This window comes from Ovis aries, chromosome 1, assembly GCF_016772045.2.
Source record: "Ovis aries strain OAR_USU_Benz2616 breed Rambouillet chromosome 1, ARS-UI_Ramb_v3.0, whole genome shotgun sequence".
Lineage (NCBI taxonomy): Eukaryota > Metazoa > Chordata > Mammalia > Artiodactyla > Bovidae > Ovis > Ovis aries.
This window is the reverse complement of record NC_056054.1, coordinates 203088856-203104213: the sequence shown is the minus strand read 5'-3', so window position 1 is coordinate 203104213 and position 15358 is coordinate 203088856. Positions and strand designations below refer to the sequence as shown.

Genomic DNA, 15358 nt, shown 5'->3' with positions numbered 1-15358 from the left:
CCTTCCAGGACTTCAGGTGAGGCAAGTCCCCATCCCATTACTTTCAGAATCTACTCTGTCCTTTTTGTGGAACTTGTCATTAAAGACCACATCTGTGGATGAACCATCTACCACTTTTCCCAGCTGATGTGAGGCACGTATGTAAAATTACACATTTAGCAAATAAGTAATCAATCAATCTTAACAGATAGATAAAATTAGCACAGTTATTTAAAAAAGAGAGAATTAAAGAATCAGTGAATTATATACGTCAGTACATTGTATGCATGGAAACACAGATTGCTAGTCATCAGAGAACTGAAAACAGTGATATTGTTTAATTTATAATTAAATTATATGGGGAAAAAAACTAAAGACAATTGTCCATTGACACTGTTGAAATTATACATTGCTGATGGCTATGTGAATTGGTGCTGGACGCTTTTTGGAGATAATTTAGTTTTTTAAAAATTTATTTATTTTTTAATTGGTGAAACATTGCTTTACAATTTTGTGTTGGTTTCTGCTATACAACAACACGAATCAGCCTTAATTATATATATAAAATATCCCCCTCCTCCCTTCCCTCCCCTCCCCCATCCCACCCCTCTGTGTCACCACAGAGTGGCAGGCTGGGCTCCCTGTATTATTTAGCAACTTCTCATTATCTGTTTTACACATGATAGTCTATGTATGTCAGTGCTTTTTCCTCAATTTGCCCCACTCTCACCTTCCCCCACCTTCCTGTGTCAACAGGTCTGTTCTCTACTAGGTTCATCAGTGTATTATTTTTCTAGATTCCATATATATGTGTGTGTGTGTGTTAATATACAATACTTGTTTTTCTCTTTCTGACTCACTTCACTCTATATAAGAAACTCTAGGTTCATCCACCTCTCTACAACTGACTCAAATTCATTCCTTTGTATGGCTGAGTAATACTCCATTGTTTAACTGTACCACAACTTCATTATCCATTCATCTGTTGATGGACATCTAGGTTGCTTCCGTGTCCTGGCTGTTGAAGATGTTGCCGCAGTGATCATTGGGGTTTATGTGTCTTTTTGAATTGTGGTTTTCTTAGGGTATATGCCCAGTAGTGGCACTGCTGGGTCATATGGTAGATTTATTCTTAGTTTCTAAAGGAATCTTCATACTGTTTTCCTTAATGACTGTATCCGTTTACATTCCCAAAAGCAGTGCAGGAGGGTTCCCTTTTCTCCACATCCTCTCCAGCATTTATTTGTAAATTTTTTGATGATGGCCATTCTGACTGGTGTGAGTTGATACCTCATTGTAGTTTTGGTTTGCTTTTCTCTAATAATGAGCAGTATTGAGCATCTTTTCATGTGTTTATTGGCCATCTTTATGTCTTCTTTGTCTGTTTATTGGTCTTCTGCCCTTAATTTGACGGGGTTGTTTGTTTTTCTGATACTGAGCTATATGAGCTACTTATATATTTTGGAGATTAACTCTTTATCAGTTGCTTCATTTGCAATTATTTTTTCCCTTTCTGAGGGTTGTCTTTACGCCTTGTTTATAGTTTCCTTTGCTGTGCAAAAGCTTTTAGGTTTTTTTAGGTCCCATTTGTCTGTTTTGGTTTTTATTTTCATTAATTTAGTAGCTGGGTCGGAGAGAATCTTGCTGTGATTTAGGTCAAAGTGTGTACAGCCTATGTTTTCCTCTAAGCTTTATAGTTTCTGGCCTTACATTTAAGTTTTTAATCCATTTTGAGTTTATTTTCGTGTATGGTGTTAGAAGTGTTCAGATTTCATTCTTTTACACTTTGGTGTCCAGTTTTCCTAGCACCATTTAAATGCCACACTTTTTTGGGGGGGTATCTTTTGACTTTAAATAAATTTCTAAAAGTAGAATGACAAAGGAATTATTAATAAGTACCCCAAATGGAAAGACTACATAAGGAGATGTTCATTGTGGCCTTACTCATAATAGTGAAATAGTAGAAATAAGTGTTATCCTACAGGAATAGCTAAATAAATTCTGATGTTTTGGCATATTGACACATAAGTTAGACATGATGATAATTTTAAAGAGTGACTAGAAACTTAGAATAATGCTTATCGTATAATTGCATGAAAACAAAATTCAGATTATATCAATGATGAATATAACTCTAAAATTATTTCTGGGGATTTCCCTGGTGGGTCAGTGGTTAAGACTTCACATTCCAGTGCAGAGGATGCATGTTCACTTCCTGATCAGGGAGCTGAGATCTCACATACCTCTTGGCCAAAAATCCAATAATAAATAAATAAAAATAAAAAAACAAGCAATATTGTAATAAATTCAATAAAGACTTTAAAAATGGTCCACATAAAAAAATCTTAAAAAAAGTAATTTTTTGCAGAAGAAATGAAAAATAAATAAAACAGTTGAGTGTGGCAGCATTTTGATTAATTACTTTTTTTGTTGTTGTTTCTGCGATGAGTTTTCAGCCATGTTTTTAAAATATTGAACATTTTCTTTTTCCTTTCCCTCAATTATCACTACCTAAACCCTTTGGGAAGCAAGGGGCAAGAACTAGATAAAGAAGCAAATTGGCCATGCAGATCAGATGGGAAGATTTAGATACCAGGAAAGAGGAAAGGATAAATTGTGAATAGTCCACTTAATTTTTTTTAAATTTCATCATAGTCTCTGTACTACCTGCTCTTGTATTGGTATTGTTTTTAAGAAGCAGTGTGTCGTAAGGGATTCAGCACAGAGTTTAGGCCCGAAGACTGATTGAAATTCTGACTCCATCCCCTTGTTAGCTAACTGACTTCCAGCAAATTATTTAACTTACTCAGCACTTTTTATCTGTAAAAAGTATTGGGCAAATTAATTAGGATAGTATATATAATAGATTTTTCTAAACATAAAGCTCTATGCAAATATTGTTGCTATTTTTAATAAACTTGGATGTTGAAATAGGAGAAAGATGAGATATACTTAGTAGACTGAATTTAATGGATGGTTGGAATGTTCCTAAAAGTATTTTTCCCCATTCTGTTACAGGGATCTTTTATTTAGCCAGGTGTATGACAAATTAAGTGAGAATTCAGTGGCCAAAGGAGTGTTTCTGGAGTGCCTTGAACCATATATTTTAAGTGATAAATTGGTGGGGATTACACCCCAGGTAATGAAAGACTTGATTGTTCATTTCCAAGATAAAAAGTTAATGGAAAATGTGGAAGCCCTCATTGTACATATGGATATCACCAGCCTAGATATTCAGCAGGTGAGTTTATAGGCAGTCTACTAAATTATGGAATAGACATCATTCCTTTATTGATTATATTTATCTGATTTTATTAGGCCTCACTCTATCAACCCCAATTATTTTTGAGGACTTTTTGGTAATAAGAGGTCTCATAAACTTGTATTTATCAGTATATTTCTTTGAAGTGTTCTTTATTGAGAGCTAGATAAGAAAATCTTGCAAGCCTTTGGTTTCTTTGACAGCCCCCAGACCTCTTAGCATAGAGTTTATATTTGGTAGTTGCTCGATAATTATTGGCTGATCCTCCTTCATCAATTTGTTCACTACTACAGTTTTTATCCTGCAAATGAATTTCAACTGTAAGTACTTTCACATGAATAATAGAATATTTTTACTCTAGAGAGTATGAAGCCATTTTTTTGAAAAGTTAGTTTATATGTCCAGAGTTGATAACTTTGATACTTTGTTTTGAAATACAGAGCATAGTATAAGAAGCAAATTTTCAGACATTTTAGCTTGATTAGCCAACCTGCTTTTAGTATATCTGAGCTCTCCAAAACAAGTTTTAAGTCCTTAATTGAGGAGCAAGTATGTATCTGACCTAAGACACTTCACTAACTCTTTATTTAACTCTTCAGTTTCACATTAGTCCAGTTATGAGCAAAGGCACAAAAATACCAAGGGGCTGAGCCGTATGATCTAAAATATGAGTGACTTACAAAGTTAGAGGGACCAATAGGTGTTTTTTTTTTTTTAATGTGCAAAATCACATGGAAATGAAGGGTTTGAAAAATGATTATTGTTTTCTTCCTGGAAGATCTGTACGAATGCCTGTGAATTTCCAAAAACCAGTTCCTCTTCTATATATGCCTTTCTGTCACGTAGGCAAGTTGGCATAATCTTCACACCTGACATTAGGTCGGTCCATTGATTTGAGAGCATGTTATCTTTCTAGCTTTATTTACTTGTCACTGATATAAGAGAAATTTCTAATTTCTTCTCCTTCCAACATTTTTAGCTTTTCTCTGAAACTGGGTTAATATATCTACTCTTTTTCATGTTAAAAAAGCAGTTTAAACAATCTCCCCCTCAGATTCCTTTCTCTCTGTATCAAACCTTCCCCTTCTTGCTCTTGCCTTACACCACATCTCATTTCCCCCTTGCAGCCAGATTCCTTCCTTCCCCCGCTCTTTTGCTCCTTTCTTTCCCACACTTTGAAAGTATTTTCTACATTGCTTCTTCCATTTCATTCACATCCTAATAATTCTTAAACTTTGCTTTCGCTAGAGTCTGTAATGACCTCCATGTCCACTATATCAAATGGTATTTCCCAAATTCCTTCAATAGCATTTATTCATTAATTCAAGAAGAATTTGTTGAATGACAGGCTCTGAGTATGCTTTCATGAACCTAGTGGACAAGGCTCATAAGGCTTACATTAGCAAAAACAACAAAAAAAAGTTTGACAGTAAAAGACAACTAAACAAACCAAAAATATCCAGAACAAGTCTTCTGTTAAAAGCCAAACAGGCAATAGGTAAAGAGAGAATGAGAGACTGTCTTAGATTATTATAGAAAACTTTCTTGAGAAAGTAGCATTGAGTCTGATTGATTCTGGAATCTGAATGGCAAGAAGAATCAGTAATGCAAAGATCTTGGAGGAGAAGATTGTTATGGGTAAAAGCAACAGCTGATGCAAAAAAGCAAAAAAAAAAAACCAAGATATGCCTTCGATATTAACATGCTTAGTCACTCAGTCATGTCTGACTCTATGACCCTATGCACTGTAGTCCACCAGGCTCCTCTGTCCATAGGATTCTCCAGGCAAGAATACTGAAGTGGGTTGCCATGCCCTCCTTCAGGGGATCTTTCTGACCTAGGAATTGAACCCAAGTCTCCTGTGTCTCCTGCACTGTGGTCAGATTCTTTATCATTGAGCCACAGGGGAAGCCCTTTGGTGTTAAAGTTACAAATAAAAGAAAAACTTGATTGAAAAAGAGAGGTAGTCCTTTCAGGGCAGGGTACAGATTTTTCTATTTTATTCTGAATGTTAAGTGAACTCATCAAATGATTTTAAATGAGATTACACTGATTTGCTTATGGGTAGCGGAATGGAAAATCCCATGGACAGAGGAGCCTGGTAGGCTGCAGTCTATGGGGTCGCTAAGAGTCAGAAGACTGAGCGACTTCACTTTCACTTTTCACTTTCATGCATTGGAGAAGGAAATGGCAACCCACTCCAGTGTTCTTGCCTGGAGAATCCCAGGGATGGGGGAGCCTGGTGGGCTGCCGTCTCTGGGGTGGCACAGAGTCGGACACCACTGAGTGACTTAGCAGCAGCAGCAGAATGAGATATGGGTACCAAGTAGAGAAGAAGCAAGGAAATTGGTTAAGACCTAGTCAAAAGGAGGTATACTGGCCAGAGATGGTAGTGGTGAGGTGAAGAGAGATGGCTTGACTTTGGGTATGTTTTGGGGGTAAAACTCATTTTCTGATGAATCAGACCTGAAGGTGTGGAAGGAGAGAATTTAAGAGTCTTGCCTAATATTTTGGCTTGAGAAGCAATGTGGATAGTAATTCCTTTAAGAAGATTGGAAGACTGGGATAGGTCTGAGTGTAGGAGACAAACTCAGGAGGTATATTTTGCAGTTTTATTTTGAGATACTACTTGACATAGACATTTAGGTGAAGATATCAAGTCTGTGGTTGAATATGTGGGTCAGAGAGGAGGTTTAGTTCAGTTCAGTCACTCAGTCGTGTCCGACTCTTTGTGACCCCATGAATCGCAGCACGCCAGGCCTCCCTGCCCATCACCAACTCCCGGAGTTCACTCAGACTCAAGTCCTTCGAGTCAGTGATGCCATCCAGTCGTCTCATTCTCTGTCGTCCCCTTCTCCTCCTGCTCCCAATCCCTCCCAGCATCATTCTTTTCCAGTGAGTCAACTCTTCTCATGAGGTGGCCAAAGTACTAGAGTTTCAGCTTTAGCATCATTCCTTAAAAAGAAATCCCAGGGTTGATCTCCTTCCGAATGGACTGGTTGGATCTCCTTGCAGTCCAGGGGACTCTCAAGAGTCTTCTCCAACACCACAGTTCAAAAGCATCAATTCTTTGGCTCAGCCTTCTTCACAGTCCAACTCTCACATCCATACATGACCACTGGAAAAACCATAGCCTTGACTAGACAGACCTTTGTTGGCAAAGTAAAGTCTCTGCTTTTGAATATGCTATCTAGGTTGGTCATAACTTTTCTTCCAGAAGTCATAACTTCTCAGAAGAAATAGAATAGCCATCATGGTCAACAAGAGTCCAAAATGCAGTACTTGGATGCAATCTCAAAAATGACAGAATGATCTCTGTTCGTCTCCAAGACAAACCATTCAATATCAGTTATCGAAGTCTATGCCCCAACCAGTAACACTGAAGAAACAGAAGTTGAATGGTTTTATGAAAACCTACAAGACCTTGTAGAACTAACACCCAAGAAAGATGTCCTTTTCATTATAGGGGACTGGAATGTAAAAGTAGGAAGTCAAGAAACACCTGGAATAACAGGCACATTTGGCCTTGGAATGCAGAATGAAGCAGGGCAAAGACTAATAGAGTTTTGCCAAGAAAATGCACTGGTCATAGCAAACACCCGCTTCCAACAATACAAGAGAAGACTCTACACATGGACATCACCAGATGGTCAACACCAAAATCAGATTGATTATATTCTTTGCAGCCAAAGATGGAGAAGCTTTATACAGTCAACAAAAACAAGACCAGGAGCTGACTGTGGCTCAGATCATGAAATCCTTATTGCCAAATTCAGACTCAAATTGAAGAAAGTAGGGAAAATCGCTAGACCACTCAGGTATGACCTAAATCAAATCCCTTATGATTATACAGTGGAAGTCAGAAATAGATTTAAGGGCCTAGATCTGATAGATAGAGTGCCTGATGAACTATGGACGGAGGTTCGTGACATTGTACAGGAGACAGGGAAGAAGATCATCCCCATGGAAAAGAAATGCAAAAAAGCAAAATGGATGCCTGGGGAGGCCATACAAATAGATGTGAAAGAAGAGAGGCGAAAAGCAAAGGAGAAAAGGAAAGATATAAGCATCTGAATGCAGAGTTCCAAAGAATAGCAAGAAGAGATAAGAAAGCCTTCTTAGGCTATCAGTGCAAAGAAATAGAGGAAAAGAACAGAATGGGAAAGACTAGAGATCTCTTCAAGAAAATTAGAGATACCAAGGGAACATTTCATGCAAAGATGGGCTCAATAAAGGACAGAAATGGTATGGACCTAACAGAAGCAGAAGATATTAAGAAGAGGTGGCAAGAATACACAGAAGAACTGTACAAAAAAGATCTTCACGACCCGGACAATCACGATGGTGTGATCACTCATCTAGAGCCAGACATCCTGGAATGTGAAGTCAAGTGGGCCTTAGAAAGCATCACTATGAACAAAGCTAGTGGAGGTGATGGAATTCCAGTAGAGCTATTTCAAATCCTGAAAGATGATGCTGTGAAAGTGCTGCACTCAATATGCCAGCAAATTTGGAAAACTCAGCAGTGACCACAGGACTGGAAAAGGTCAGTTTCCATTCCAATCCCAAAGAAAGGCAATGCCAAAGAATGCACAAACTACCACACAACTGCGCTCATCTCACACGCTTGTAAAGTAATGCTCAAAATTCTCCAAGCCAGGCTTCAGCAATACGTGAACCGTGAACTTCCAGATGTTCAAGCTGGTTTTAGAAAAGGCAGAGGAACCAGAGATCAAATTGCCAACATCTGCTGGATCATGGAAAAAGCAAGAGAGTTCCAGAAAAACATCTATTTCTGCTTTATTGACTATGCCAAAGCCTTTGACTGTGTGGATCACAATAAAGTGTGGAAAATTCTGAAAGAGATGGGAATACCAGACCACCTGACTTGCCCCTTGAGAAATCTGTATGCAGGTCAGGAAGCAACAGTTAGAACTGGACATGGAACAACAGACTGGTTCCAAATAGGAAAAGGTGTACGTCAAGGCTGTATATTGTCACCCCGCTTATTTAACTTCTATGCAGAGTACATCATGAGAAATGCAGGACTGGAAGAAACACAAGCTGGAATCAAGATTGCTGGGAGAAATATCAATAACCTCAGATATGCAGATGACACCACCCTTATTTGAAAAAGTGAAGAGGAACTAAGAAGCCTCTTAATGAAAGTGAGAGAAGAGAGTTAAAAAGTTGGCTTAAAGCTGAACATTCAGAAAACGAAAACCGTGGCATCTGGTCCCATCACTTCTTGGGAAATAGATAGGGAAACAGTGTCACACTTTATTTTTTGGGGCTCCAAAATCACTGCAGATGGTGACTGCAGCCATGAAATTAAAAGACGCTTACTCCTTGGAAGAAAAGTTATGAACAACCTAGATAGCATATTCAAAAGCAGAGACATTACTTTGCCGACTAAGGTCCGTCTAGTCAAGGCTATGGTTTTTCCTGTGGTCATGTATGCATGTGAGAGTTGGACTGTGAAGAAGGCTGAGCACTGAAAAATTGATGCTTTTGAACTGTGGTGTTGGAGAAGACTCTTGAGAGTCCCTTGGACTGCAAGGAGATCCAACCAGTCCATTCGGAAGGATATCAACTCTGGGATTTCTTTGGAAGGAATGATGCTAAAGCTGAAGCTCCATTACTTTGGCCACCTCATGCGAAGAGTTGACTCATTGGAAAAGACTCTGATGCTGGGAGGGATTGGGGGCAGGAGGAGAAGGGGACGACCGAGGATGAGATGGCTGGATGGCATCACTGACTCGATGGATGTGAGTCTGAGTGAATTCCGGGAGTTGGTGATGGACAGGGAGACCTGGTGTGCTGCGATTCATGGGGTTGCAAAGAGTCGGACAGGACTGAGCAACTGAATTGAACTGAACTTTCTTCCAAAGAGTAAGCGTCTTTTAATTTCATGGCTGCAGTCACCATCTGCAGTGATTTTGGATCCCCCCGAAATAAAGTATAACACTGTTTCCACTGTATCCCCATCTATTTCCCATGAAGTGATTGGACCAGATGCCATGATCTTAGTTTTCTGAATGTTGAGCTTTAAGCCAACTTTTTAACTCTCGTCTTTCACTTTCATCAAGAGGCTTCTTAGTTCCTCCTCACTTTCTGCCATAAGGGTGGTGTCATCTGCATATCTGAGGTTATTGATATTTCTCCCAGCAATCTTGATTCCAGCATGTGCTGGTCCAGCCCAGCGTTTCTCATGATGTACTCTGCACATACGTTAAATAAGCAGGGTGACAATATACAGCCTTGGCGTACTCCTTTTCCTATTTGGAACCAGTCTGTTGTTCCATGTTCAGTTCTTACTAGATTTCTCAAGGGGCAGGTCAGGTGGTCTGGTATTCCCATCTCTCTCAGAATTTTCCACAGTTTATTGTGACCCACATAGTTAAAGGCTTTGGCATAGTTAATAAAGCAGAAATAGATGTTTTTCTGGAACTCTCTTGCTTTTTCCATGATCCAGCAGATGTTGGCAATTTGATCTCTGGTTCCTCTGCCTTTTCTAAAACCAGCTTGAACATCTGGAAGTTCACGGTTCACGTATTGCTGAAGCCTGGCTTGGAGAATTTTGAGCATTGCTTTACAAGCGTGTGAGATGAGCGCAGTTGTGTGGTAGTTTGTGCATTCTTTGGCATTGCCTTTCTTTGGGGTTGGAATGGAAACTGACCTTTTCCAGCCCTGTGGCCACTGCTGAGTTTTCCAAATTTGCTGGCATATTGAGTGTAGCACTTTCACAGCATCATCTTTCAGGATTTGAAATAGCTCTACTGGAATTCCATCACCTCCACTAGCTTTGTTCATAGTGATGCTTTCTAAGGCCCACTTGACTTCACATTCCAGGATGTCTGGCTCTAGGTGAGTGATCACACCATCGTGATTGTCTGGGTCGTGAAGATCTTTTTTGTACAGTTCTTCTGTGTATTCTTGCCACCTCTTCTTAATATCTTCTGCTTCTGTTAGGTCCATACCATTTCTGTCCTTTATTGAGCCCATCTTTGCATGAAATGTTCCCTTGGTATCTCTAATTTTCTTGAAGAGATCTCTAGTCTTTCCCATTCTGTTCTTTTCCTCTATTTCTTTGCACTGATAGCCTAAGAAGGCTTTCTTATCTCTCGTTGCTATTCTTTGGAACTCTGCATTCAGATGCTTATATCTTTCCTTTTCTCCTTTGCTTTTCGCTTCTCTTCTTTTCACAGCTATTTGTAAGGCCTCCCCAGGCATCCATTTTGCTTTTTTGCATTTCTTTTCCATGGGGATGGTCTTGTTCCCTGTCTCCTGTACAATGTCATGAAGCTCCGTCCATATTTCATCAGGCACTCTATCAGATCTAGTCCCTTAAATCTATTTCTCACTTCCACTGTATCATCCCAGAGTTTGCTCAAACTTACGTCCATTGAATCAGTGATGCCACCCAACTTTTTCATCCTTTGTTGCCCCTTCTCCTCTAGTCTTCAGTCTTTCCTAGCATCAGGGTCTTTTTCATTGAGTTGGCTCTTCATATCAGGTGGCCAAAGTATTGGAACTTCAGCATCATTCCTTCCAGTGAATATTCAGGGTTGTTTTCCTTTAGGATTGACTTGTTTGATCTCCTTGCTGTCCAAGGGACTCTCAAAAGTCTTCTCCAGCACCACATTTTGAAGGCATCAATTCTTTGGCACTCAGCCTTTTTTATTGTCCAGCTCTCACATCCATACGTAACTACTGGGAAACCATAGCTTTGACCATATGGACCTTTGACGACAAAGTAATGTCTCTGCTTTTTAATATGCTGTCTAGGTTTATCATAGCTTTTCTTTGAAGAAGCAAACGTCTTTTAATATCATGCATTCGTTAGGTCCTCTGAACCTCTTTGGCTGTCCCTTAGCATTTTCCTTTTTTGACCTCTGCTCTTCTACTTCAGTCTTCTCCTGTCACTCAGTACTATAATTTAGCTCTCATAGGAACAGAGTATGATGTTCTCCATACTTCAAGTCAGGGCTTTACAGGTGACTTAAATATTGCTCCTTCAGGGATGACCTTCTGAATACACCAGACCAAGACAGGTTCCTTAGACTTACCACATTTGTAAATGAACTATTTGCGTAATTGAGTATCTTCCCCAAATCATAATTCACATACTATTTTGTGCCCCTTCTCTTGGTGAGTGTCCAGGATGAATGGAAGTGCTGTCAGGGTAGAGACTAGATCTGGATTTGTCTTACGTATTATCCCAATGCTGAGGAGAGGAACTGAATATAAAAGTTGAGTAAATATTTGTAGAACTAGAGACCAGAGGTAGAATGGATATGGAAAGGGGGAGGATAGAGAAATAAAATCATATATTAGAGGATGTTTGAAAGTATCTATTATACTATTTAAAGTAACATTGAACCTACAACAGCTCTTACCCTGGCATTGTGTTTGAGTACTTTAATTTCAGATTTTTTTTCAGAGAAGGAATAAGAAAAATTAGGAAAGGGAATTAAAAATCTTCCCCATAATTAAAGCTTTGAGGAAAATAATTGGTGAGACTTACTAAATTGTATGGACCAAGCAACATTTCCTTTTTACAGATAGTTCTCATGTGTTGGGAAAATCGACTATATGATGCTATGATCTATGTCTACAACAGAGGCATGAATGAATTTATTAGTCCAATGGAGGTAAGATTCTTCCTAATTTGTACACATATTTAATATTATCTATTAATGTTTTTTCCCTTCTCTCCATTTGCTTTGAATAGCTTGTTTTCATCCACTCACTTTAAATTGTCTTGTAGGTTTATTAGACTTGCACCCATTGTTGTTCAGGACTTTAGATAGTCTTTATAGTTTTATACCTTCATATACCTACATGCCATTGCATTCTTTTTATCTGCATAAGTAGGTGTTTAAATCCCAGGGAACAATAAATAAAAGCCTGTGAGACTCTAAGTTTTTTTTCTAAAAGACTTTCATATTATTGTAGCTTTTATAAGAAATTTAGTTATAAGTTATAAGAAAGTTATAAGAAGTTATAAGAAATTTAGTCTATACTATGGAATAATTATTTATTATTTATCAATGAATAATTATTCAATTATATAACAGAGTAATACTCTTATTACTGTATATGGAGTAATGGTACTATTGAGTAATGCTGTTTTGTAGCTATCTTCTGCTAGGGGGAACTCCTAAAAATGGCGAGAAGTCATTATTTGTTAATAGCTAAGTTGCTTTTCCCATTTCAGAATTTTCTAGCATTCATTAGAATTTCTTATTATCCTTACCATTAGAAAAGAGCACCTAAAAAGCACTTGGGTTTATTTTTAAAAGAAACAAACCTGTCTCCATCATGTTAGTTCCTTTAAATTTGAAGACAGAATTAAGGGTTATGGACTGTGGGTATGTCGGGAAGATCCCCTGGAAGAGGAAATGGTAACCTACTCCAATATCCTTGCCTGAAGAATGCCATGGACAGAGGAGCCTGGTGGGCTGCGGTCCATAGGGTCTCAAAGAGTCAGACACGACTGAAGTGACTTAGCACGCATGTACTGCCCTGCCAGCCCACTGTGTTATTACAGTGACTGCATTACCTGGATCAGAAGATCCAGGCGTCTCTTGAAGGCGTCCAGCCAACATTTTTGCATATTTAATGAACATCCGAAAGCATTTACAGTATTATTTAAGTCAGCAGTCATTCCATGATATTTCAGATTTCTTTTCACTTGGAAGGTGAATATCCCTTTAGTTCTTAACTCCTTAAGTTTTGTGTACTTCTTTTCTCTTGGTCATTTTCCAGATGAGTGTCACAGCCTTCCCGCACTGGTTTTGATTTTGACTGTGTTTCAAATAAGTATTCTTAACATTTGAACACCTCTCAGCTGCCTCTTCAGTGAGGTCCATGACCTCTGTGCATGCAAAAATGTTCTCCATTTTTAAACCACAATTAAACTATTAAACCACAATTAGGAATAATTAATGCAGTGTCTAGTTTCTCTCAAAATAATCCCTGTAAACAGATTCTGATTTGATGCATTCTATGTTGATAAAAATGGTTGTGGGGTTTTGTTATTGCTGCTTTTGAAGTTTTTGTTTTGTGTGGATTTTTTATTGCTCAGTCTGGTTTGTATTTATAGCTATGCATCTCAGATGGAACACTTTACTGTTGAGGTTGCCTTGTTTTTTGTTGAGTAGTTTTCAAGTTTAATGACTTTCAGCAGGAGCTTGGTGTTTGTTATTAAATAGTTATTTGGAGATTTTAGCAGTGGGAAGTTAGAGGCATCCTGTGATTGCCCTTTTATAATTCTCTGCCTGTAAAGAAATCATTATTCAGTGTTTAAAGTTTAGTTATTTCAGTTTAAAGAGGTCCAAATTAAAAGAATCTGAAAAAGAATAGATATATGTATATGTATAACTAAATCACTTTTCTGTACACCTGAAACTAACACTGTTGTTGCCACGCGTTCCGGGAAGCAAACTCACTCAGAAGGACAGTGCAGATAGTGGAGTGCAGTTTATTACACCGGTAGGCCCAAGGCAGAGTCTCCTCTTAGCCAAGGACCCCGACCGACTTTTTTTGTGAAAACCTTATATACACTAAGTGTAGTGCTTAAGCCCACATCCCCAAATTCCTTAAACCTAGACTGGAAAGTGTTAAAGGGAGATACAATCAGGTTACAGCCATGATTCATAATCAGAAGGGTTAGCTAGTTATACCTTGTAGCCTGCACCAATGGGCACCATAAAGATTACAAAGGTGATTGACTACATAGGGGATTATTACATTCTTTCTGGCAACAGGAAATCTTGGTTTGGAATCTGGTGTTTATCACGTCCAGGAGGCCAGTTTGGGCTGTAGGTATGTTATCCCCTTGGCTACCAGGCACATAAGTCCAAAGCTCACTGAAAGTGCAAGATGGAGTTTCCTTCTTTTTTCAAGATGAGTCAGCTCAGCATGTTCCTCCCTCAACACAACATTGTAAATCAACTATACGCTAATGTGAACTAAAAACTTAAAAAAAAGAGGAACTGTATTGCCTTTTGAAATTTTCTAGTTTTTCTAGAATGACAGTGTCATCATATTTGAGTTGATTACCATAGTCTCTGAAATCTTTCCTTAGTTCTAGTTTTGGCTGCTTCTGATATAATAGTGCCTTGTGTTGGGAGGGAAAACTTTTCCTCTACCATCTGAAATCTGAATGGTGGGGAGAAGACTGTGAATTAGTTGACAATGAACAGACTGACAGGGGAAAAGGTTTCTTCACACTTGTACTGGGAGAACTCAGAAATGAGTGAATCACTACACAGCCAGAGGGAGAGGCTTATCTACCAGTTTAATGAAACTTAGGGTGTGAGGGGGGAGGGATTTAGGTTTCCTTGGAAAATATGAAGAGCTTTATTGGGCTTTTGGGTACTAATGAATAGTTGGATTTGCCCCCACTTCCCAGTGCTAAAGGCCTGTCCTCTCCCAAAACAGTGAACTCCCTCCCAGGAAGGCCAGCGTAGTTTTGCCATTAATCTTGTATTTTCATAGGCTCTGCTTCCATTTCGACGTCTTTTTCTGTGGCTGCTGATTGTTCACATGTTTTCAGCTTACAGTAATCTTACTGTTTTGGTGGGCTGCTAATCCTTTGATTTGCTTAGTATTTTTTTTTAATGTTTTTTTTTTTTTTAATTTTAAAATCTTTAATTCTTACATGCGTTCCCAAACATGAACCCCCCTCCCTCCCACCTCCCTCCCCATAACATCTCTCTGGGTCGTCCCCATAAAGCTCTTTTAGGAGTCTAAGGATAGCTTATATTAGAAATAATGCTCTCAACAAAGACTTTTTTTCTAACTGGTATTTGTTAAATGGTTTCTTTCAGTGAGGAATATGACAGCAATGATTATTTCTTAGTGATCCTACTGAAACAGTTTATGTCCACATTAAAAGTTTTTATATTTAATCTTAATAGCAAATGACTAATCCAGTCAGGGAAAGGTGATTATAGCATAAGATTTTAATTATTTTTTGAAATATTTTTTTAAAGATGATGTTGATTGTTCTATTAATTTTCATGCAGAAACTTTTCAGAGTCATTGCACCTCCTTTGAATGCAGGAAAGACGCTAACAGGTATTAATTTTCTAAGCCTTAATGTTTTTC

General features: G+C 38.4%; 1 protein-coding gene across 15 annotated transcripts in view; it reads left to right on the top strand.

Moving 5' to 3' along the window:
- The window catches only part of VPS8 (VPS8 subunit of CORVET complex), a 299937-nt gene that overhangs the window by 93322 nt on the left and 191257 nt on the right, over nt 1-15358 (top strand). For all 15 annotated transcript variants that reach the window (XR_009601662.1, XR_009601661.1, XM_060419760.1 and 12 more), the window contains 3 exons: nt 2998-3220; nt 11806-11895; nt 15277-15328. Coding sequence is in view for 13 of the 15 variants with exons in the window: in XM_060419760.1 (XP_060275743.1) it covers nt 2998-3220; nt 11806-11895; nt 15277-15328 (365 nt within the window). In the remaining 2 variants the exon portion in view is untranslated. The remainder of the gene's footprint in view (nt 1-2997; nt 3221-11805; nt 11896-15276; nt 15329-15358) is intronic.